Here is a 25,763-nt window from a genome sequence, read left to right as displayed (position 1 = left end):
ACGTTGAATTGCCCTGTTGCTGAAATGTACATGTAGTGACAGCTAGGGGGGGCTATAACTTTTATAATTCAGTGATTTATCTTTGATTTATTGCACAGAATGAGCACAGTTATGACAGGCAGTTACCTGAGCCTCTTATCTTCTATATCAGTCTTTCTTCTCTCGTTAAACAACCTAACAGACGTCCTTGTTTACTTTGTGACATCTTAGTTGGAGTTCATAACAGAGAAAGGAACTAAAGATGGGTTCCTCTCTGATCTCAGCTGTGTTTCTAGTGAACTTCTCTGTAGTTTTAGCCTCTAAACAGCCCAACATCGTGTTCATCCTGGCAGATGACTTCGGTTGGTATGATGTCAGTTATCACAGCTCAGAGATCAGAACCCCAAACCTGGACAAGCTGTCAGCAGCAGGAGTCCGCCTGGAGAACTACTATGTTCAGCCTCTGTGTACCCCCTCCAGGACCCAGCTGATGACCGGCAGATACCAGGTGAGACCCAAAGCCTAAAGCTTGCAGCCTGCAGCCTGAAAAAAATGTCTGAAAAAAAAGTTTGAAAAAAGTTTGAAAAATGCCTGAAAAAGGTAAAAAAAAAAAAAAAAAGTCTGAAAAAATGTCAGTAAAAAAAAAGTCTGAAAAATGTTTAAAAAAAAAGTTTGAAAATTTTTTTTTGAAAAATGTTGGAAAACAAAAGTCTAAATAATGTCTTAAAAAGGTCAACAAAAAAAAAACTGAAAAAAAAGTTTGAAAAATAAGGTCCGAAAAATGTCTGAAAAAGAGGCTGAAAAATGTCTGATAAAAAAGTTTGAAAAAAAAAGACCGAATAATTTTGGAAAACAAAATTCTAAACAATGTCTGAAAAAGGTAAAAAAAAAAAAAGTCTGAAAAATGTCTGAAAAAAAAGTTTGAAAAATGTTGGAAAACAAAAGTCTCCTTAAAAAGGTAAAAAAAAAAAAAAGTTAAAAAATGTCAGTAAAAAAAAAGTTGAAAGAAATGTCTGAAAAAAAAGTCCGAAAAAAGTTTGAAAAAGGTTGGAAAACAAAAGTCTAAACAATGTCTGAAAAAGGTCAAAAAAAAAAAAAAAAAGTCTGAAAAAATGTCAGTAAAAAAAGTCTGAAAAATAAGTTTGAAAAAAAAGTCCGAAAAATGTCTGAAAAAAAAGTTTGAAAAATGTTGGAAAACAAAAGTCTAAACAATGTCTGAAAAAGGTAAAAAAAAAAAAAAAAAGTCTGAAAAAATGTCAGTAAAAAAAAAGTCAGAAAAAAAAGTCCGAAAAAGGTTGGAAAACAAAAGTCCGAAAAATGTCTGAAAAAAAAGTTTGAAAAATGTTGGAAAACAAAAGTCTAAATAATGTCTGAAAAAAGGTCAAAAAAAAAAAGTCTGAAAAAAAAGTTTGAAAAAAATGTCTGAAAAAAAAGTTTGAAAAATGTTGGAAAACAAAAGTCTAAACAATGTCTGAAAAAGGTAAAAAAAAAAAAAAAAAAGTCTGAAAAAATGTCAGTAAAAAAAAAGTCAGAAAAAAAAGTTTGAAAAAAAAGTCCGAAAAATGTCTGAAAAAAAAGTTTGAAAAAGGTTGGAAAACAAAAGTCCGAAAAATGTCTGAAAAAAAAGTTTGAAAAATGTTGGAAAACAAAAGTCTAAATAATGTCTTAAAAAGGTCAAAAAAAAAAAAAAGTCTGAAAAAAGGTCAAAAAAAAAAAGTCTGAAAAAAAAGTTTGAAAAAAATGTCTGAAAAAAAAGTTTGAAAAAGGTTGGAAAACAAAAGTCTAAACAATGTCTGAAAAAGGTAAAAAAAAAAAAAAAAAAGTCTGAAAAAATGTCAGTAAAAAAAGTCTGAAAAATAAGTTTGAAAAAAAAGTCCGAAAAATGTCTGAAAAAAAAGTTTGAAAAAAGTTTGAAAACAAAAGTCTAAACAATGTCTGAAAAAGGTAAAAAAAAAAAAAAAAATGTCTGAAAAAATGTCAGTAAAAAAAGTCCGAAAAATGTCTGAAAAAAAAGTTTGAAAAAGGTTGGAAAACAAAAGTCTAAATAATGTCTGAAAAAGGTAAAAAAAAAAAAAAGTCTGAAAAAATATCAGTAAAAAAAAAGTCTGAAAAATAAGTTTGAAAAAAAAAAAGATCAGAACCCCAAACCTGGACAAGCTGTCAGCAGCAGGAGTCCGCCTGGAGAACTACTATGTTCAGCCTCTGTGTACCCCCACAGGACCCAGCTGATGACCGGCAGATACCAGGTGAGACCCAAAGCCTGCTGCCTGCTGCAGGGTGCAGGCTTTATAGGCTTGTTCACAGGGTCCTCAAGATGGGTTCAGGGCAGGCTCTGAAAGTGTTTTCCTCACCTGTCACTGAATATTTCTACCAACCACAAAGGGACCTTGTGGACAATCATCTCAGTGCTTTAAGACTAATGAAAGGACAACATGCAAAGTGTCTCCTCAGAGCTTATGAAGAACTGAACATATATGATGATGACCCCTAGAGCTACTATGGAAGAGTGCAGTCTCATTATTATTTATTTATTTATTTATGCATTTCTTTTTTTTTGCTCCTTTAATTTTCGACCCCCTCTTTTATTTTTGTTATTATATTATTTTTTATAATTTATCTTTCATATCCAATTGTGCTTCGTATGTTAGAAGTATTGAGTTTAGATTACAATGCCTTAATGTTTGTAAATAAATTATCTTCAATAAAAAAAGATAAATAAAAAAATACTATACTCAGGTACAATGACATTTCACAGGCTTCCCTTGTTGTACTTAAGATTCAAACAAATAAATAAATAAATAAAAGCTGTGGTTATAAAGACAGTAAGAGCAGCAAAAAATAAATAAATAAATAAAAAATAAAAAATATATATATATATAGAAACAGTAGTAGCAGTGCTTAAATTTAAATTTACACATTTACAAAGGTACAAATTTACTAGGGGTGTAAGAAAATATAGAGTATTGCGATATTATGTTTTGTGATATTGTATCAATTCTCAAAAATAATGAATCGATTTGTATTTAGTTATATATATAAAAAGTTAGTTTATATAGTTTACATGCAGCAAAGATTAGCTCTCACTCAATACTTCATTTCATTGGCAAAGAGAGATGCACCATCTCAGTGTATGTGTCCTCTCTAAGAAGTGCTATAACGTTGGATGTTACAGGGAATGTCATAAATGCAAATGCAGATCCAACTGTTCTGATTGCATAAAAAAAAAATACTTTTTTTTACTCAGATTGTATGCATGTGGCGATGTATTCTTTTTCTATGACAGTTTTCCTTAAATTTGATAAAAAAAAATTGCAATATATTGCCTATATTGAATCGTAACCGCTGTATCATGATATGTATTGTATTGATATATTCTTGTCAATACACAGCCCGAATTTACAGAAGTGGATGTTGAAGACGGATGTTTGAAGAAAAATCTTTTCTACCCTTTATTTAGCAGGTGCTAATTTAATTCCCTGGTACAAGGAGTGTTGGAAGAACTACTCAGATCCTTTACCCATAAATACTGCAGCACACTCCGGTGCGTTATGCCTCTCTCTTCAGATGATGTTTATAGCAGTAAATATAATGTATAATAAATATAAAGGCTAAAGTCCAATAAAGTATAAATATAAAGGCTAAAGTTCAGCCTGAACTTCAAAGCAATAATAAAATAGAGCCGCTCTGTAATGGAAGAACAAAACAGACATGTGGGACATAATTCAACTTTGATCCTTCTAGAGTGTTTTGTTGCGAGAACAAATAACTTTTTGAGAAATATATCCTGCTGCAGAGATAGATAGATAGATAGATAGATAGATAGATAGATAGATAGATAGATAGATAGATAGATACACATGCAGACATAGACCTACAGTATATTACTATTGTTACTGATACTGTTAAATAAACTTAAACAAAGTAAATGTGTTTTTTCAGAGCATCAATACTGGTGTTTACAGGAAATCATCTGATCATCTGGGTTTTTATAGTCTTAATTGAGATCGATGGACCAATAATATTGATTTATTTAGCCCACAAATTTAATAATCCAATCATTATAACTACTCTAAAACATAAGATAATCTAAATTTGTGTGTTTTTTTATGTTCCTCAAATTTATTTTTCCTTTCGTTGGACAAACAATTTGTGGACGTTAAAATCAAGATGTTTTGAATCCCAGAAATCACTTGGAACTAACACAATAAGAACAAATCGTGGATACAAACAAAAATTAAAGGGAATTTGTCCGTATATCACTTCCTGTATGAGGTCCAATGTGTGTGTGTTTATTCAAACCTCAGATCCACATGGGCATGCAACACGAGCTCATCTGGCCCTGTCAGCCGAACTGTGTTCCTCTGGATGAGAAGATGCTGCCCCAGCTGATGAAGGAGGCGGGGTACGCCACACACATGGTGGGCAAGTGGCACCTGGGCTTGTACAAGAAGGACTGCCTGCCCACACGCCGCGGCTTTGACTCCTACTTTGGTAGATTTCATTATTTCAAAGCCTTTGATGTGACTGTGGATGCAGTTTTATCCCTAGTATCACACATTTATGTCTGGGTTAATGTGTGCTCCAGGCTTCCTGTCGGGCGCCGCGGATTACTTCACTCATTCCCGCTGTTGGGAGATCCCTGCTGGTCCTAACAAGACGTTCTGTGGGTTGGACCTGCGGGACGGAGAAGAGGTCGCCACCGGATACGACGATGTGTATGCCACTGAGCTGTTCAGCCAGAAGGCCACCAGCGTCATCGAGAAACACAACCCTAACAAGGTGACACACACACACACACACACACACATGCACACAGTGTCACAATATAGAGCAGTATTTATTTATTATTATTTATATAATCAGGCAGTCTCATTGAGATCAAGATCTCTTCTCCAAGAGAGAGACCTGAGAACAAGAAACATTCACAAGAACACAATAAACAGGAATTCAAAACAGTCCTGTCAGGTATAGATGAGAACAAAGATCCCACCAGATTTCATGAACACCAAAGGAACTGTTTTCCAACCTGACTTCCGTTTGGGGAGCGCTATGGAGCCGGCTGGTCACGCCTGAGTCCAATCACTGCACGACTTTGCAGTTTTTTAGCCAGTTCTGATGCGCTTGCCGATTTCTGTGAGTTTTAATGCATCTAAGACCCTCAGAAATGCGATTCAGCAGCAGAATAATAATAATCATCTTTACAAAAACAATGGGTTTCCTCGCACTTCTTGCCAGTTGGGCCTCTGGCATTTTAGTGCTCGGGCCCTAATTAGGAGACGCAATAGAGCAGACGTGCCACACCCAAGCCCAATTATGACATCAACTCTAAACAACTACTAGTTTGAACATTGGTGCAATTCTTTGTGAGTTTTTGTGCATCCTAAAGTCCTCAAACATGAGTTTGTAAAATTAAAATTAACACTCAAAATCCAATTTTCAAATCTAAAATTTCATGAACATCAAAGAACTTTCTTCAAACCTGCCGTGCATTTGGGGGCGCTATGGAGCCCGCTGGCCACGCCCGAGTCCAAACACTGCAGAACAATTTTCACCAGTTCTGAAGCGTATGCCAATTTTGGTGAGTTTTCGTGCATCATAAGCGCCGCTGGGCCCCTGGCACTTTCATGTTTGGTCCCTAATAAAGTTTTAAAGTCTCTAAAGGGGAATGTTGAGACTCTCGTTTGAGAGCAGATTGCATTCATTCCATTTAAAAGGTGCATCGTACCTGAAACCAGTTCTGCCAGCCAACATTAGTGCGTTCATGGGGGACATCTGAGGTGAAGTAGTTACCGGATTTATGAGAGAAGAGATGTGACGTCGTTCTGAAGCTTCAACAATAGAGCTTTATAAATGAATAACATGAGATAGCAGTAAAACCTGATTTTAATCATCTTTATGAACTTTAGTAATGTTCAACATAGACAGAGAAGACAACGGACTATCGACTGTATATATAAAGATGGACGACGCGTCTCCACTTCGTAGTGGTCACCCGCCTGAACCGATCACGAGCCGAGCACAGCTGCAGCTTGTCAGAGAGAGAGAATCACAGCTGTCAATCATGACGTCTCATTAACTCACTAACTCATTAAAACCAAACTTATCAGAACAATCAACACTTGAACAAACATCAGCGTGATAAGAACTACCTAAAATGACAGAAACCGTCTTTGGGAAAAATGTATTTGACGTATACTTTGACTCTTTAGTTCGGCCCATAACACTGAGGGGGCGGGATTTATGACCTATACTGCAGCCAGCCACCAGGGGGCGATCCAGATGTTTTGTCTTCACTTTTGGAGAGCTGTCATGTTAACCATCTTTATGTACAGTCTATGGACCAAGAGGAGTTATTGTTGTCCCATTTCAATACTACACACTGATAGTATACTGTCCTACTGATTTTCATAGTATACTGTGCCATCAGGATGCAATGCGCATGTCGTCAGACGTCAATCAAACTGCGTCTTTTGAATCTCACTGCCAGTTAAAGCGAGACGGTGTAAGTTTTTAAAGTGTTTTTAGTCCATATTAAAGGGTAACTTCGGTATTTTTCCACCTGGACCCTATTATCTCATACTTTTGTGTAGTAGGAACAACAATTTCTGAAACTGGTTTAGTATTGAGGGAGAGAAATGTCGATCAGTGTTTCCCAAAGTCCAAGATGACGTCTTCTAATATCTTGTTTTGTCCACAACTCAAAGATATTCAGTTTACTGTCATAGAGGGGTAAAGATACCGGAAAATATTCACATTTAAGAAGCTGGAATCAGAGAATTTAGACTTTTTTTTTCTAAAAATGATCTTAATAGTTGGTGATTAATTTAATAGTTGACAACTGATCGATTAATCGTTGCACCTCTACTGTTTAAGTCACAGAGGAGAGTCTTCACCTGCTGTTCTCTTCATCTTTCAGCCTCTCTTCCTCTACGTGGCGATGCAAGCGGTCCACGCACCGCTGCAGGTTCCCGAGCGCTACTTGACCCCGTACAGCTTCATCGAAGACAACGATCGCAGGCTGTTTGCCGGCATGGTGGCGTCCATGGACGAGGCCGTGGGCAACATCACGTCGTCTCTGCAGCAGGCGGGACTCTGGGACAACACCGTCCTGGTTTTCTCAACAGGTAGGTTTATTTTGTAGATGTTTTTTGAGATGATGAACTATTTATCTTCTGTAGAATATTGTGGAAAATTCTAAAGAGACAGTGTGTAGGATTTGGCGACATCTAGTGATGAGGTTGCAGATTGCAACCAATTTAGTACCCCTCCGCTCACTCCTCCCGGTAATATGGTAACGTGAGCCGTTCTCAACAGGTATGGGACGCTGGATAATGAACTATTTATCTTCAAGATGTAAGAAATAGCTGCACATTACTGAAGCAGTGGATCATCTTACTTTGTTAGAGTGAACTTCTACCATTTCAGTGGAAACCTACAATGAAAGAACAAAGTTTTATTTACACATAAACAGGATAATCAGGTGATCGTCTGTGGGAACGCTCGTATATTTTCCACAGCTTTTGTTTTCTGTCTCCCTCTGACTCTTTTATAGCGTGCCAGAATGGAAACCGAATCACTGAGTGCTAAATAAAGAAAAGCAAATTACATTAAAAGCACATTTTGTTTGTGCATCAAAGCCAGTTTATCCAGGGTTGTTGAGAGGTTGAGAGGAGTTCAGGTGACGGTTTATTGAGTTAAAGCATCAGAGGGTTAGATAACACAGTTTATTACACAACACGGTCAAGAGAGAGGCACATGAAACAGATATCTTTACAGGATTCTCAGGGCTGGTTACACTCAACTTGTAATACTCTGGATGTCCACTAGAGAGCAGTGGGTTGTTGTATTTGTTCTAAGAGGTTTTTTTTTATTAGGATGCAGAGATTTACACACAGAAATCACACTTTAACCTCTTCCACTTCCACTTTTTTAGGGGGGTACGGGGGTCTTTAGGGGGAGATAGCAGGTCAACAGTAGATGTCACATAGAAGTGGTGTACATCATCTGAAAGCTGGGAACCTGGAGATTAATCTGAGATGCAGCTCAGCACTGTGTGTCAAGTTAATTCATTAAAATACATTGTGAAAGTGTATAAGGGCTTGATTATGGCGATTCCCATGCATAAGTCGTTGCAGCATTTTTTGGGTTGATACCATTTGTTACGCAGATTTGGTGCTAAATTTAACCACTTTTTACCACTCAAGAACTGATAAAAATGATCAATAATCCCTCCAAAATACCACATTAAGACACCAAGACCTTGAGGAACACCGTAGAAAAAGCCATGCTGTGATTTGGGATCAAAAACTTTTGACATTTTGGAGATTTCTGCAAGAATTGCATTATTTGGCGATTGGATGGCGAGCACTTCTGTTGTGTAAACTGCTCAGAAACCCCCTTATTGTCAATCTAGCTAGGAAAGCCATCCATCCTCTGGATGCTCTAGGTGTCTAGTTTGTGGCTGTAACGTTTCATGAGGCTGTGATTATCCTAGAGGTCACCACAGGTCATTCTATACAGTGACGTCAATGAAATGTCTACTATGGGGACTTACATCATCACACATGAATACAGTTGGGCTCATTGGACATGATTGGTACTGATGGATTCCTTCGGTTTTCTAGTTCTCAGTACTGTTGAACCTTGAAACAAACCCGTCATAAAGACCTCTTGATGAAGAACAGAACATGGCTGAAGACGAGGAGGGCGTGCAGCATCATCTAAACATGCGCCTCCTCTCAGGTTTCCACATGTGGCTCCTCTAATGAATCTCATCTGCAGTAGGTAACTCCTTTGAGGGTTATTTTTAGGGTGTTTTTAAAGGCTAATTAGAAGACAATGCTGTGAAAGTAAAGTTTTTTTAATGCCTGCGGTAGGTGGCCTGTTTCATTGTTCTGCTTCCACACATCTGACTGGAAGCTTTCAGCTCGCCATGTGCCCGGCAGACACCATCGACTCTACTGATGTGACGCTACTTCCTGTTTCCTTCTGTGTCGATGTGATGCACTGGTTATGTAATACCTGACCAGGATGTCGTTTTTAAACGCATAAACATCCCTTCCTGTAAATAGTCTGAGTAAGGTCTACTTATTAGTCATATCTACGATAAAATAAACAATAAAATTATAATTAGCTCGCATGTACGAGGCCCAACAGGAAAGAAATGACCTTGAAATTCCTCTATGATGAAACGTTGTGCCTCAGCGGGACGTTACTGTAAGCAAATAAAGCGTAGCGAGGTGAAACTGTAAGGGGGGAAGCTGGGAGAGTCGGCCCGCAGAGAGCCAGAGCAGCTTGAAAAGGCATTAAGGAGCTTTTCCAGAACAGTTCGGGAATCGGCACAGACTACTTCCTGGACTCGTATGACACAGGGAGCCCTGCCTGGATGTGATTGGTCAGGTGTGTTTATACTGGACAGGCTTGTTGGGATGATGACAGTCAGTCTAACTGCCTCTGTGTGTGTGTGTGTGTGTGTAGTAGTTAGATGTTATGCAGGAGGAGACAAATGGATGAACATTGCTGTGTTGTTTTAATGCTCTATGGGTGGTTATGATATATATCTCTGATTGATGAAATATCTCTTCATGTATCGGATGGATTTCCATGAACTTTGGTACAGACTGTCAGTCCTTAAAGGGAGATTTGTCAAGTATTTAACACTCTTATCAACATGGGAGTGGACAAATCTGCTGCTTTATGCAAATGTATGTATATATTTATTAATGTAAATCAATTAACAACACAAATCAATGACAGATATTGATCCAGAAACCCTCACAGGTACTGCATTTAGCATAAAACAATATGCTCCAATCATAACATGGCAAACTGCAGCCCAACAGGCAACAACAGCTGTCAGTGTGTCAGTGTGCTGACTTGACTATGACTTGCCCCAAAAAAATGTGATTATCATAAAGTGGGCATGTCTGTAAAGGGGAGACTCGTGGGTACCCATAGAACCCATTTACATTCACTGATCTGGAGGTCAGAGGTCAAGGGACCCCTTTGAAAATGGCCATGGCAGTTTTTTCTCGCCAAAATTTAGCGTAAGTTTGGAGCGTTATTTAACCTCCATCACAACTAGCCACTATGACGTGGTTGGTACCAATGGATTCTTTAGGTTTTATAGTTTCATATGATACCAGTATCTTCACTCCAGCTTTAAAACTGATCCCACTACAACCAAAAAAATCACAAGTTGCATTAAAGAAAGTAGTGGCGATTAAAAAAATTAATTTGCGTTGACACGTTATTATCGCATTAACTTTGGCAGCACTATTTTATACGTAATAAAGTTAATTAATAATAACATGTTAACGCAAATTCGTTTTAACTGCACTAATTTCTTTAACGCATTAACGCAACTTGCGATTTTTAAGTTGTAGCGGGCTCAGTTATAATGAAGCAGAAATGCATAAAGAAATGTAAAGAGTAATATATGAGGAAAAAAACAAGTTTATGGTTTCAATCGCTAGTTTCAAGTCTTCTTCAGTACAGCATGATGTTCATTTAGTATATTATGGGATGCTTTAGGGCGGGGCTACCTTGTGATTGACAGGTCGCTACCACGGAGTTGTCTGTGTTTCTGTCTTGCAACTTTAACCCTAATTATAACATTTTGGTCGTCTAAAAAAGTCTTGTTCAGCGTTTGGTTGCACTTAGCTCCACCCTCTCGTGTCACTTCTGGTTGCAAAAAATCAAGGTGGCGACGGCCAAAATGCAGAAATCGAGGCTTCAAAACGACAGTCCTCAAATCACTCAATCAGTGACGTCACGGTACAGTATATGGACAATATTTCCACTCTGCTCTCCGCTCTTCTTCTTCACTGTAAGTATGTGAAATCTGCATTGTGTGGAAACATTGCGTTTAAACGTTTTGGTTCCTATGTGAGACGCTAGACTCTTCAGTACACTGAAACCTCCCAGATCTCATCTTTACATCTTTATCTTCATATTTCCTGATTTGAAATCTATCTTTGTCTCTTTTCTCTCTTTGTGTGTTGACATTTTGACCCCCAGATAACGGAGGTCAGCCAGGGTTCGGCGGCAGCAACTGGCCGCTGCGAGGGAGGAAGTGGTCGCTGTGGGAAGGAGGGGTCCGGGGAGTCGGATTCGTCGCCAGCCCGCTGCTGAAGAAACCCGGTACCGTCAGCCGCGAACTCATGCACGTCTCCGACTGGCTGCCAACATTTGTTGGCCTGGCGGGAGGGAGCACCGACGGCACGAAGCCACTGGACGGATTCAACATGTGGAACGCCATCAGGTGAGCGTAGCTGTTTTACTGTAAATGTTTCTCTCACATCTGGGACTTTAATTCTTCAGCTGAGAGTGTTTATGAGGTCAGAGCAGGTCAGAGTTACAGCGGGAGTGATACCAGCTCTGAGCTCTGACAGACGGCCCTCTCTCGGTGCCTCTTTCCGATCCTTCCCCCCATGTGCTCTCCCTCTGTCTCCCTCTGTCTCCCTCCCCCAAACTGCATGTGATGATCATAAAGTGGGCATGTCTGTAAAGGGGAGACTCGTGGGTACCCATAGAACCCATTTTCATTCACATATCTGGAGGTCAGAGGTCAAGGGACCCCTTTGAAAATGGCCATGACAGTTTTTCCTCGACAAAATTTAGCGTAAGTTTGGAGCGTTATTTAACCTCCTTCATGACGAGCTAGTATGACATGGTTGGTACCGGTGGATTCTTTAGGTTTTGTAGTTTCATATGATGTCAGTATCTTCACTTTAGCTTTAAAACCGATCCCACTACAACCTAAAAATCACAAGTTGCGTTAATGTGTTAAAGAAATTAGTGGCGTTAAAACGAATTTGTGTTAACGCGTTAGGGCTTATTTTAATACTTGACTAGAACAACTTGACGCACAGTGTTGAGCTGCATCTTAAATTAATCTTCAGGTTCTCAGCTTTCAGATGATTTACACCACTTCTATGTGACATCTACTGTTGACCTGCTATCTCCCCCTAAAGTACGACCCTAAAAAAGACTAAAACGGGTCTATTGTGGGTCTCAGAGGGTTAAATGTGTTTTGGATAAGAAGCTTATAGTGATTTAATAGATTGATAGTGATGCTGTGAGTGCAGCTGTTGGACCACAGCTGTTCAGGTCCTCCTCACACAGGCTGTCACTGACTCCTGTCTGACTGACACATTATATTTGTAAACTAAATGTGGACACAGTGAAAGGAGGTGAAATTGAGGCCTGCAGCAGAGCCCCAGCAGAAAATCAAGGCTTATCCTGGAACCGCAAACTACTACTCGTAGCCTCCACTTGACTGGATTGGCTGACGCACGTCAGCTGACCGCCGGCTGTGGCCCGTTGCCGTGTGAGCTGCACAACAACGCGGGGCCCAAACTGATGTTTGTTATTTTTGCTGCTTTACATTTTCATTCTGTTTTTTAATTGGCTCTCCTGGAGCAGAAAGCAGCCGTCTGACAGCTCAGTCCGGTGGAATAAAAACCAAATGAAGGCCCAGAACAGTAGGCAGGCAGGGGAGAGTTATTTTAGTTGTGTTATCAGACACTGTGGTCAGTGAGAGCAGTGTGTTTTCTCTGTGGTGGAGTGTGGTCAGAGCATATGACTGCCTGGTGAACAGCGGCCAGATGGTTTAGATTTCCAGATCCCAGAGGGTTTTACAGTGCATGCGTCAGACATGCTGCTATGTGTGTGTGTGTGTTGCTTGTGTATCCATATGTTTAACACACTGCTTTCTATCTTACAGCAACGGCTTCGCCTCACCCAGACTGGAGCTGCTGCACAACATCGACCCTCTGTATATTGACGGCCGCGTTGTAGTTTGTAAGTTCCCATGTTTCACTGTTCATAAACAGTCTCTCTGTCTACACTGTGATTTATATTCATCACAAGTATGTATGCTCCCACACAGACGTGGTACAGAGAGAATGCTTTTGAATTTTGAAATATGATCTTGTGAAATACAAATATTGGCGGACACACTTTACTGCCAACAGGCTGAGATCATCTCACTTCTTTTAGTTTGCATCCAGTTTATTTTATACCAGTGCAGCTACAACATCCTGAAGCAAATGGAAACGAGGTGATGAAGTGGGGTTACTTCTCCATAGTCAGTGTATTACCTACAGTAGACGGAGTTTGGAAAAAAGACAGGAGTACCAGCACGGGAGCAAAGCAATGTACTGCTGTGGACGGAGGCAACAGCAAAATAGATTTTAGACACCTAAAAACATCAATATCAGTTTAAGCAAAGAGACGAAACTCCAGTGTTTTTTGACAACAGCCGCTGCCGCCATTTTGGACTGAAAGCGCGTACTATATTTGTAATATTTTATTGTTCAACACGGGTCATTTCGGGAAAATATGACAATAGAATATAGACAATTTAGTTTTACTTTTGTGCGGACGTTTTACTGGCATCCAGTAGTCGCTTTTAGTCCATTATGGCAGAAGAGTAGCTCTGCTGCTGGGCAATGATGTTGCAATGGAATGACTATGGCAATATACGTTTTTTGTTATAAATGTACGCTATATTTAGAATATTTTGGCCGGTTTACGTTGCCGTGAGACAGCTATATAGTGTTTCTGACGGGGGAACTGAAGCCTCCCCAAAGCCACCAGACTCCATTGGAAAAAACAACAATTTTACCTCGCAGAACATGGGAGTTGCTGGTCTACCGCTGCCTCGATCAGTTAGTTTGTTTGTGTTATTGGGTGAATCCGAACTAGTCACACAATAAGACAACTAACTAACGTTTCAAGGCGGTGGTAGATCAGCAACTCCTGTGTTCTGCGAGGTAAAATTACAGTTTTTGTCAATAGAGTCTGGTGGCTTTGGTGAGCTGCTAACAGCTTCAGTTCCCCGTCGGAAAGGTCTGTCTGACAGCGAGGTAAAGCAGTATATTCTAAATAAAGCATACACTTAAACTGATGTTGATGTTTTTAGGTGTCTAAACTACCTTTTGCTGCTGCCCCCATCCACAGCAGTACATTGCTTTGCTCCCGTGCTAATACTCCTCTCTGTTTCTCCAAACTATGGAGAAGTATCTCAGACAATCCCACTTCAAAACACCCAAACTTCCCCTTTAATATCCCTGTAAATCATCTGTTGACCTCTCACCTGGTTGGGAACCGCTGGTTTCAACTCATGCATTGATTCTTTATCTATAAATCCTGTGCAGGGTCACGAGGGGAGTTGGAGGGGAGGCGAGGTACTCACTGCTGGAGCTGGACCGATCACCAGTCTGTCACACGGCTGACAAATATAGACAGAGCCATTCGCTCCTACATGCAATTTAGTTAATAGTTAGTTAACCTGACCTGCATGTCTTTGGACTGTGGAGCCATTATTCAGGTGCCAGCGACAACAATCTGATAAATCACGCTGAGGTGATGGAAACCTCATGTGACCTCTCCTCCTCTCTGTGTTCAGGATATCTATCTAAGTGTGTTCCCTTCGTCTCTAATGTTGTAATTCTACTGTTTTCTCTCTCTCTTCCCATCGCGGCCAACAAGTATCAAGAGGCTCATTGTTTGAGCCGGTATATTCACAAATACACCAGGCGTCGTGAATCCAATTAAGTCAAGTCAAAGCAGACCGGGGCCTCAGAATAGCATGCCGTTACATAACACCGGACTAAAACTCACATTAGAAATCCACCTTGTGTTTATTGTGAGTGAAGTTGAAATTTGTTTGAGTGGATTAAGAGTTTATGAGGAGGTGAGTCTCACATGGTGTCTGGATTATTATCGGTGGATGTTGGTAGCTTTATGAAACGTTTATTATTCCAGCCCATGAAGGTAATATTCTATAAATATTAGCTATCTCTAATTAAACTAGAACATTTTCCACTTGTGTACAAATGTTATCTGAATTGTTTTTTGTACCTTATAAAATGGTATTTGTTATTCTGATAACTCAAGGTTGAAACTGTAATCGGTCAGCGTTTGAGGTTCAGGGTGTGTGTGCGCTTACAGTTTAAACTCTGTGATTGTAGGGAGGTTTCCAGGAAATGGGTCACGTGACTGCCTCTTTCTTTGGGCTGTCAGACACCGTGGAGTGGAGCGGAGTGGTCTCATTCTTGTCTAAACCACTTAATATTAGGTGGTCCTGGTCTGAGGCCTCTATTTCTGACTCTGTGGAGAACGCTGCACCTTTAGTTACACATTCAGAAATAGTAGAGGTAAAGGAGGAGGACATTTTTGTGCTGAAATGTTTCACAGATGTGCACATAATGGGCACATAATGGGTCTTGAATGAGAATAGATGCATACTGTTTCATTCATCTTTGAAAAGTACAGTTCTTCTCTTCTGGCATGTAGTTGGGTATGGGGCGGCTGTACCTCAGTGGGTAGAGCAGGTCGTCCTTTCAACGCAAGGTTGGCGGTATGATCCCCGGCTCCTACTGTCTGCAAGTCGAAGTGTCCTTAAGTGAGACACTGAACCCCAAGTTTGCTTTACAGCAGCCCGCTGCTCCTAATGCTTAGGATGGGTTAAATGCAGAGGTCTCCAGCTGCCATCTGCCATCTTCATTTGGAGCCAGAGTCTGCGCAGTAGAGATTGGGCGGTGGAGCTGTGGTATTGAGGTCCCGCCCACACACCTGCCCGAGCCAATCACTTGTTAGCGTGAGCCACCTAGCTGCTACGTTAGCACCATGGTAGCTGTTTAGAAAGTAAACTAACCATAATATCTCTATAACTACATTCATGATCAAATTGACACATGTTCTATTACACAGACTTGTGACGGTTAAGGAAAGTTAAAGTTACATCTCCTCTCTCGTACAATTCCCGAGCCTCCGGCTGCGACTATACTCAATCACGATGTCTGATCCCCTTTTTATAGCATCAAATAACTAATTAAAACCAAACTTATCAGAAAAATGAACACTTGATCAAACATCAGCGTGATAAGAACTACCTAATATGACAGAAATCATCTTTGGGAAGAATTTATTTGACTTTTTAGTTTGGCCCATGTCCCGTCTGCTAACATGGAGGAGGCGGGCTTTATGACCTACTGCAGCCAGACACCAGGGGGGCGATCCAGATGTTTTGGCTTCACTTTTGGGGAGCTGTCATGTCCTCCATCTTTATATACAGTCTATGCTCTGAACTAGTATTGTTTAGTTTGACTAGTTAAAGTCACCGGCCAACCATTACAGAGATCTGGGTCCAGTTTCAGCTTCAAACACAACTGGTAGCGCTGTAAGCTCCCTTTTAGCTCTGTTTTGGTCTCCACCAACAAAAATATCTAGATCCTTCTCCGTTAAATGCTCCATTATGTTCTGTTGGTCTGCTGTTTGGTAGCGTACAGTCGGGTTTGTTGCTTGTTGTTGGTTGTCTGCTGCAACTGGAAACAACTTTGATAGAAGCGGTGAGACCAAAACAATAAAGTTGTGGGCCGTAAAAACAAAAGAATGAGCTGAAAGGTGCTAAAACGCTCCGTAAAGCTGAGATAATTCCCTGTGGGTTTGTTACTACAAACAACACCTTTTGACATCTCATCTCTCATCTAAAAAGTAAAGAACTACTGGGAAAACACCCAAGTAGCTTGTTTAAATGAATACGTGTATTTATAGCCCTTATTTATCACTGATTTATCACATTTTAGACGCGGCTGTTTATACAGCTCTAAGCCAGCGGAGCTCAAATTATCCTCAACCTTTACTGTTGGTCATTAGCATCTAAATCATTCTGATGATAAGAAACCCCAGTGAAGAACAACGCTGCTGCTTCACAAGCGTTTTATGTTTGAGTCTTTTATCGTCCGCCACCACAGTGACAACCAGCTCCTCCTGATGCATTCCAGGCTCCTCTCTTCCTGTTAACCGGCCTCGCTTTGAGACCTACTCCACATTTCTTCTTTTGGTTTCTCTATTTAGCTCATGAAAGAGCTTTGTCCCCCTTCTTACATACTTTCTCCCTTTCAAGTCGCTTTTCAAAAATCCCCCTTCTCTTTGCTCTCGCTCTGTGTGAGAAGAGGGATCCCGACTAAATGGGTCACAGAGGGGTCCCTGAACTTCTTGCGGAGAAACCCTGGACTTGGCCCAAGCCTTAAATCACCCCCAAATTTCCCCTCCATACTCTCTCAGGGTCTCTTCCCACTCACCCCCTTCGCCTCCCTCCTCTTTTCTTGTGAATTCTCCTGCTGTGGATCCAGATGAGCAAGGCCCCGCTTTGAGGCGCTGAATGTAAGAAATGGGGCGGTGGTAGCGTCGGGGTTTGAGGCCCCTTTCCTTAAAGAAGCAAGAGCTAGAAATTAAATCTAACCACCTGCTTACATAACAGCTTTAACACCTTGATCTGGCTCAATGTCAATACTGTAGTTTGCCCTTCCTAAAAGAGCTCTACAAGTCTGGTTGTTTACACAAATCTGGTTTGGTTTTGAGGGATCGCCCAGCGTTGAGCAACCCGGCCTAATGCATGTGAGAACAATTAAGAGACCCACATGGCATTTTGCGCAATGATCAGTGAAGGAATCAATGTCAGAGCTTTTATCATGTGGCTGCAAAAAACGCTGAGATCGGAAATGTTTTAATTCTCCAGTCATGTAGCTGTGGTCGAGTCGACTCTGTAAAAACCAGCTCCGATGGGAACGTTGGCTTTGTGTGGGAGGGGATTCGTCTATATGCAAAGAATGTGAGTTTGAACACTTGTTTTTGACAGGGCGGCGGAATTACTGTCTAATCAGGAGCACGTTGTCCGGGGCAAACTCTCAAGGCCACTCACTGTTTTTTAGAAAGGTGTGCTCACTTCTGGGAGAGATTTTCCATTAGAGCAGAAATAGCTCGTGGCAGGAGGCTGCAGGAATGTCAGAACAAAGATAGATTATGCCAGAGTTGTGAAAAAGTTCCTTTAATGTTCATGAAATTTGGTGGGAACATTGTTCTCATCTGTAGACCCCTTTTCTGTTAGTAAACATGATGATGTGTTTTGTGGGCAGAGCGTAAAGTTGAGGTTAACACGTTGGTTAACGCTGGCTAGCAAGTATTGTTGGCTTGTTTTTTTTTCTAGTTTCTCTCAATATGTACTGCCACTCACTCTCCAGGAGTGTTAGTTGAGAAAGTTAACATTTGTTGGGCTAATTTTCTGGTGGAATTAGCAAGCGTTCATTTTCCTTTTACCAACCCATGTTTGAGGACTTTAGGATGCACATAAACTTAGCTTTCGATGCATTTTTGATGCCCTTGGTATACTCGAACACTCACGAAACTTAGCGCATACAACAAAACCTGTGAACATTGCAAGAATTTACAGCGATTCATGTGTGGGTTCATGCGTGTTTAGCGGGCTCGATAGCACCCCCGTGGAAGTTCTTAGTTGGAACATAGTTGCTCTGATGGTCACAAAATTTGGTACTCACATTACTCTCATCATTTCGGACTAGGGATGCTCATTTTGAAAGAAAATTCTTAACTGATAACCGACCCTCGTTAACCGATTATTAACCGTTAACCGTCAAGATTTGTGCCTCGTACCAGCTGCAGGAGCACAAAAGATATTCGTTGACGGGAGTCTCCAGTTCACCCGTCCGGGAGTGTTAACTTGGCAGCTTAGCTGACATGCAGCCACTTTCCCAGTAAAAGTCTCCACCGCACATTTAGTTTAGTTTAGCAGGTTGTCAGCTGTGTGTCTGCCCAGCATAACTTTAGCGAGTGTCCAACAAACAGTGAGTGTATTTGTGCTACGTTAGCAGCTCTAGCATTGCCGGAGGCTTCGTGCTTGCCGCCGCACACGTAGTCTGCGTAACTTTAGCGAGTGTCCAACAGACCGTGTGTGTGTTGGCGGTGAGTGTGAGGTTGTTGGTGGCGTTATAGCTGTGAACGTAGGTGTAGCAGTGTGTGGACACTTTATTTTTTGGTGAATAAATGCTACGAAACTACAACTCCTCCGCTCCACTCAAGCGAGCTGGAGAGACCTCTTAAGGTGGGCTGTTAAGGTGGACCAGCTTTTCTCCTTAAAGTAACGAGCCGCTCAGCTTTTGAGTTAATTATTAACATTTCTTTTAACCGTTTTCACCGATAGCGTTAATCGGTTAAAATGCTTAAAGTGGGTTAGCGGTTAAACAGTTAATTTTGGACATCCCTATTTCGGACATATTTCCCATTGGCTTTTATAAGTCGTACATTTTGAATATTGTGCGTTTTTAGAGACGGTCACAGAAATGCACAGCCACGTCAACCAGCGTCCCAGTAACCCCAACGTGCACGTGGGGCGAGGGCCCGTTCATCGCTGCTTGCAGCTTTAATTTGCTTTTTGTCTTTTGAAACTGTTAAAATGATGCCAGTTGGTAACTGTGACCATTGTTCCACGTTTGCTTTCTCACATCTGCCCAACTGCAGTAATGTAAAAAGTAGTTCATTGTGCTTGGCAGAAATGATCCGGCTGGTGCTGAGTTGACCACATTACCGCCATATTTGTCAAATTCCTCCAGCCCTAAAAGTTCCACATGTTTGAGTGAAATTAATACGTACAACAATTTCTGTTCTTAAAGGGAAGGATCGTTTTGAAGTTCCTGCTGTTGGTTTTACAGCACAAAAAGAGGGCTTTCTTTTATTGGTATGTTTATTTTGACACCTTCACTTGATTCCCAGGTATGCACTGACATTAGGTGCCTACTGGTATGGTTTACATAGACACCACAGAGGGCGTTTTGTACCCGCTGGTAGTTTAATATTGTCTTAATCAGCGGTTTCTCCTTTTAGAGGTATTTTTAAAGATGGATGACCTCCATGATCAGCTCTGTCCTCTCCGCTCTCTGCAGGTCCTGGCGCCGGGCGCAAGTTAACTTTGGCTCAGATGGTCAGCGGAGACTCCTGGCCCAACTCTGGCTTCAATGTGTCCATTCACGCCGCCATTCGATCCTCAAACTGGAAGCTGCTGACTGGCTACCCGGGTCAGTATCTTCTATCAGCCATAATGACATGTTTAGTCTGAGTGGGGAGCGGGAAATCAAACCCACTTGTGCACAGAATCACTGCTTATCTCTGCTAATCAGTGGAGGAAGAAGTACTCAGATCCTTCACTTAAAGGTCCAGTGTTCAGCATTTAGTTTATAATATTAACAAGTACGTTTTCTTTAGTGTATAATCACTCACGTTTTCAGGTTTCTACGTCTGTAGAACACGTTACACGCTTGGCACATGGGAAAAGTTTCAGTTGGTTGCCTCCCATCTACCTCACCGCTAGATGTCGCCAAATCCTACGCACTGCACCTTTAGGTCTCATTTTTGTAGGTTAGGTTACAACCTGTTCACACATTGGCAATAAGAAACTGTTAAAGTGACTCTATGTAAGAATCAGAAATTGCTTGTTAACAGCGACACCTGTGGCCGCTAAGTCAACGAAAGTCAGCGTCCTGTTGCTCGCGCTTGCACTTGTGCTCGCTCTACATAGACATGAACGAGCATCGCTCAAAACAGTGAGGCGCCACACGTCAGCTAAAACCACAATATATGTAAGAAGTTACAAACAGTCCCTTTAAGTTAAGTACCTCAACTACAGTATTTGTGTAAATATCTTCCTCCAGGTTGTGACCTTTGGTTCCCGCGGCCCGGCCACACCACCTCTGAGAAGATGGAGCCTCTGAAGTCCGTGATGCTGTTTGACATAGAAAAGGACCCAGAGGAGAGGGATGAACTATCCGCTCTCTTCCCCACAGTAGTGGAGTATCTCCTCGGGAGGCTCCAGGAGTACCAGAAATCTGCTGTGCCGATAATCTTCCCAGATGAAGACCCCAAATGTGACCCGAGCCCCGACGGAGCCTGGGGACTCTGGGCTTAGACGGCAATGACATGATGAAGGTGGTAGCACCTTGTTTACTGTGAATTACATCAGCAGGAATCTAATCTGTAGATATTTTTACTCTATGATGATCAGATTTTAATGCATATCAACTAAAATTCAATAATTTCAACTCAAATTATGCAGCTTTTTCACTTATATTTTAATATATGACCAACTAGATTCTTTACTTTTCCAGCGACCAGTGGAGTCATTAACTGACTGATGCTGCCGTTATTATTGATCTGGGTGTCCCAGCTCTGAGAGGCTTCCTGAAGCGATTACGTAAACGCTGTCAGCTACACATGTTGCTGATTTGTAAAGACTATACCTCCCTGCTGTTTCAGGTATTTGCACTTCATTTATCTACTGTTGAGAAGCTGCAGGCGACATGGATGTGTCAAACACAAAGGCTGTTTTTAGACCTGAGAGAAATATTCCACCAACCAAACGTCAGATAGATGGATGGATAGATAAACTTTACTATCTGTCACAAAGCAAGAAGAAATTCACCTTTTACAGGGCTCAACATCAGACAAACACATTTAAATCACATTTAAAAACACACACCAGCCCGTTCTCATTCCAGGGCGTCAAATACCGACGCTTTGTCACAGCTGTCAGCGTTTGTTACCGTCACACAAAGCACCCTTTATCGCCGTTATAAGATGCACCAAGCTTTCTATTAGCTATAATGTAAATAATAAATGCTCAGGGAAAGTGCTCTGGTAACGTAGTTTAAAGAGTGAAAGACACACTTGAGATGGATGGGTTCAACAACCACAAGGCTTTCGTCGAGGACACTGCTATTTGTGTCCCGTGTGTTCAGTTTCATTTTCACTTTACAATCCGCTGTTAGTTTGTGTCCCGTTTTCACAACATCAAGTCAAATTTTTACTGTACAAACACAGCAGTTTTAAGCTCAACCATGTTGTTTTTTCCTAAACCTAACTCAGAGTAATGTACAAGGTAATGAGGACACACATGCTGACCAAAAACAAAGCTAAAAGGAGAGCGAATATTGGATTTATATACGCCATGTTGCTAGGAACATGACTCCAAATGAAGGATAATGTTGCTCCGTATCTGCTGGATGTGTAAATAATGTGACACAATATAATGTCAATGTTGTGTTTACATCTTGTTGCATTGCCCCAAATGGCCAAAATGTCATATTTCAGGTTTAAATTTTGTTTTTAAAATGCTTTAATTTAACGGTGCGCTACTTTTTTTGATTTTTCTTTTTTTAAATTTTGTTCGTAAGTGCCTACTGGTCGAATCTTAAGATGTGTTACCAAATGTATGTGTTTTGTTCTGGAAAACAAACAAAAAATACTTAATAAAGAAGCAAAAATGCTTTTTTTAAGCTTACTTGTTTCCCTTCCAGTTGCCTTCAAGTTAACGTGTAGGTGCTAAACGGGTTAGCAGCGTATTTCTGTTTAGAGGTTGAAAATGTGAAGAATTTCTTGTGCATTTCACGTATCCGTTATGTTATGACTTCAGCAATAACTCCCACATACCAGTCATTCATGAATGTACAGTTCTCAAGGAGGTGATTTAGGTAGAGTTATGGTGATATATATATGTCTTCTGGGTTGCATTTTGTCACCACATCATAGAAAACAAACCTGCTAAAGAATAAAAATCAGGGATCATTTACATGTTTGGAATCTGCACGGGAGAAACTAATTTCCTTACTTTGACCTTTTGGCCTCTCTGTGATTGACCTCCCACCGGCAGCAGCATGCACACTACCACAGGAAATGCTCCCTGCAGAGAGTGGGCGGCCCGGTCCTAATGCGGGCTGTGACCTTTAACCTGCAGATGTGAATTGATTGGCAGCTGAGCGAGGCAAACAACAATGCTGGTTACTGTGGAAAACAGTAGAGCTGGATGGAGTCAGATGTCACCGACTCTTGTTTCCTTTATAAATGTGTTTCAATTGCTAGATCACCGTAAAAGCCAAAGCTGTGTTGTTGGTTTTAATGTTGTAGTTTGGCTAGCGTTAACCCACTGGCTAACTGGCTAGATTGATACCACTCTCTTGTCTACAGCACGCTAACGCCTCATTTCCACATAACTCTGTGTACGTATGCAAGTCAACCAGAAGTTCATTCATTCTTATGGGAACCTCCGTGATAAATCATTTGAAATTTTCATTTTATTTTTTTTGACAATTAAATCTCAACCCAAGTCCATTGCCTAGCTTTTTCCAGAGCTTTCAACTGTATCACATGGTCTTCCTCAATGGATGGAGTCTTTGTTCAGTTGTCTTTGAGATCGATCTGTTTACATGCGAGTGCAGCTGCTGTTTTGATTTTCATTTCAATCATTCATTTCACTTTTAGGGACCTAAAATCATCCTTAAAATCTGTCCTGTGATGAAGACTGTGTGATATGGTTGAAAGCTCTGAAAAAAGCCAGTAAGTGGACCTGGAGTTGGGATTCTTTTGTTGTGAAACAAAGCCCAAACTGAAGTTTGATGCTTAATTAATGAGTGTTTTTTGAGATTTTAGGTCACTGAATTATTTATTTAGGAACAGTCTGCTCCATATGGTCCGCCCAAGGCCGCCGTGTGGTGCCACTCACATGCTTAAATTTTAAAAACTTAACTTTTTAAAATCTAGCTTTTTTAAAGGTCCCATATCATGCTCATTTTCAGGTTCATACTTGTATTTTGTGTTTCTACTAGAACATGTTTACATGCTGTAATGTTAAAAAAAACTTTATTTTTCCTCATTCTGTCTGCTTGAATATACCTGTATTCACCCTCTATCTGAAACGCTCCATTTTAGTGCATTTCAATGGAATTGCAATGGAATTGCGTTGCCTGGCAACAGTTTGGGTCCATGTTTACTTCCTGTCAGCTGATGTCATTAACATACACTGCAACCAGGAATAAACTGGGACACATTTAGAATGTTTACATTTACAACCGTGTAATAATCTAAATATTGTATATTTGTGACATCACAAATGGACAGAAATCCTAACAGCTTGTTTCAAACGCACAATTTCTGAATACGGGCTGTGTGTATTTCTCCGTATATTGAGCGTTTTGATAGTTTAACAGTATTTATATAGCACTTAAACCTGCTTTATAATATAAAAGACATGACAATCTCACTTTTTACAATATGGGACCTTTAAGAATAAGTGGTTTCTAATTCTGAGTAAGTGAATGTATGAACTCAAGTGTATATGTGAAAATAAAAGCACTATTTTCTACCAAAGTGGCTGTTAACTGGGATTTAATCTGGGATTTTGGTAACGGCCTACTATACCAGAATACCACATAATGATTTGATGTTTCTGAGAAAGCACTTCTTACACTGCTGAGGCTACAAATTTGTCACTCGCTCGTTCTGTTAGTTTACTCTACAATCAAAACTCTGCATTTTCGAGATGATGGGATAGCTCATTTAATTAGATGTTGCCACTGCTCATCTAAAACCCGAGTTATGAGAAGCTTCTTTTTGCACTCTTCATACCCCATTTGTGGTGAGCTACCCCTCCTGACGAGTTATTCCATCTTGTCATTACGAGTGTCACGACTCATCTCCTCCTCGGAGCGGTTTCGGTGTGTCTTTCACACTTAATCCTGCACTTTGACTCGTCCCTGTGAAGTCTGCCTCGCAGAGTGACAAACACACTCTGATTTGCCTCTGCTGAATCAACACTGCAGGATTCACAAGCGCTGACGTCGCCCCGACCCCTTTACGTTTTGTTTTCTCAGCTGTGACAATGTGTGCCACCGGTGTGATTGCCCCTGGAAGATATGACAGCGGAAAAGATATGATAGCCGGCGTGAGGCTCAGATGTTCTGCTGGGGAGCACATGTGGGACACAAAAAAAAAATGGCTGCCACCCTTGATTCCTCTGGTATGTCCACAAGGAGACACCGAAGGTCTCAGAGTGGAATTCCAAACAAGATTGTGTCTGTCTGTCTGTGAAAACAGATTAAAATCATACTGACCAGTGCAGCCAGGAATGTGTTGAATCTTGAGCCTCGAAGGGGGGAAATCCGACAGCTCATCACACCTAACAACAAAAAAAGGCCCTCACAGCGAGTGTTTGAGGACCACCACAGATAAAAGATCCCCTTCAGGGAGGCATTATAAGACTGGAAACCTTAACGTGTTACGTTTAGAGCTGTCAATCGAATAAAATAGTTAATCGCACATATTTTATCTGTTCAAAATGTACCTTAAAGGGAGATTTGTCAAGTATTTAATACTCTTATCAACATGGGAGTGGACAAATATGCTGCTTTATGCAAATGTATGTATATATTTATTATTGTAAATCAATTAACAACACAAAACAATGACAGATATTGTCCAGAAACCCTCACAGGTACTGCATTTAGCATAAAACAATATGCTCCAATCATAACATGGCAAACTGCAGCCCAACAGGCAACAACAGCTGTCAGTGTGTCAGTGTGCTGACTTGACTATGACTTGCCCCAAACTGCATGTGATTATCATAAAGTGGGCATGTCTGTAAAGGGGAGACTCGTGGGTACCCATAGAACCCATTTACATTCACTGATCTGGAGGTCAGAGGTCAAGAGACCCCTTTGAAAATGGCCATGACAGTTTTTCCTCGTCAAAATTTAGCGCAAGTTTGGAGCGTTATTTAACCTCCTTCCTAACAAGCTAGTATGACATGGTTGGTACCAATGGATTCTCTAGGTTTTGTAGTTTCATATGTTGCCAGTATCTTCATTCTAACTTTAAAACTGAGCCCTACAACCTGAAAACAGCATGTTGTGTTAAAACGAATTTGCGTTAATGTGTTAACTTTGACAGCCCTAATTATGGTATTAACATTTAGTTTATGTAGCAGAAGGTGCAACTTATCGCAGTTGTTCCTAAAGCATGTCATCACTTTTAAAGACGACCTATTATGCTTTTGTGCTTTTTCCCTTTCCTTTAGTGTGTTATATAGTTTTTTTTGTGCACGTAAAAGGTCTGCAAAGTTACAAAGTCCAAAGTCCACGCCAAAGGGAGTT

General features: G+C 40.7%; 1 protein-coding gene across 1 annotated transcript; it reads left to right on the top strand.

Moving 5' to 3' along the window:
- Positions 1 to 124: 124 nt before the first annotated feature.
- On the top strand, positions 125 to 25,763 carry LOC141757149 (arylsulfatase B-like). The gene is made up of 8 exons (XM_074617439.1): positions 125 to 487; positions 4,284 to 4,470; positions 4,565 to 4,758; positions 6,896 to 7,103; positions 10,999 to 11,242; positions 12,707 to 12,783; positions 19,728 to 19,859; positions 20,493 to 25,763. The coding sequence occupies exons 1-8, from the start codon at positions 242 to 244 to the stop codon at positions 20,744 to 20,746; spliced, it is 1,542 nt and encodes a 513-aa protein (XP_074473540.1). The 5' UTR covers positions 125 to 241; the 3' UTR covers positions 20,747 to 25,763.

Source organism: Sebastes fasciatus, chromosome 19 (assembly GCF_043250625.1).
Source record: "Sebastes fasciatus isolate fSebFas1 chromosome 19, fSebFas1.pri, whole genome shotgun sequence".
In the NCBI taxonomy this organism is placed as follows: domain Eukaryota; kingdom Metazoa; phylum Chordata; class Actinopteri; order Perciformes; family Sebastidae; genus Sebastes; species Sebastes fasciatus.
Note: the sequence above shows the minus strand (reverse complement) of the source record. Positions and strands in the feature narration are given on the sequence as shown.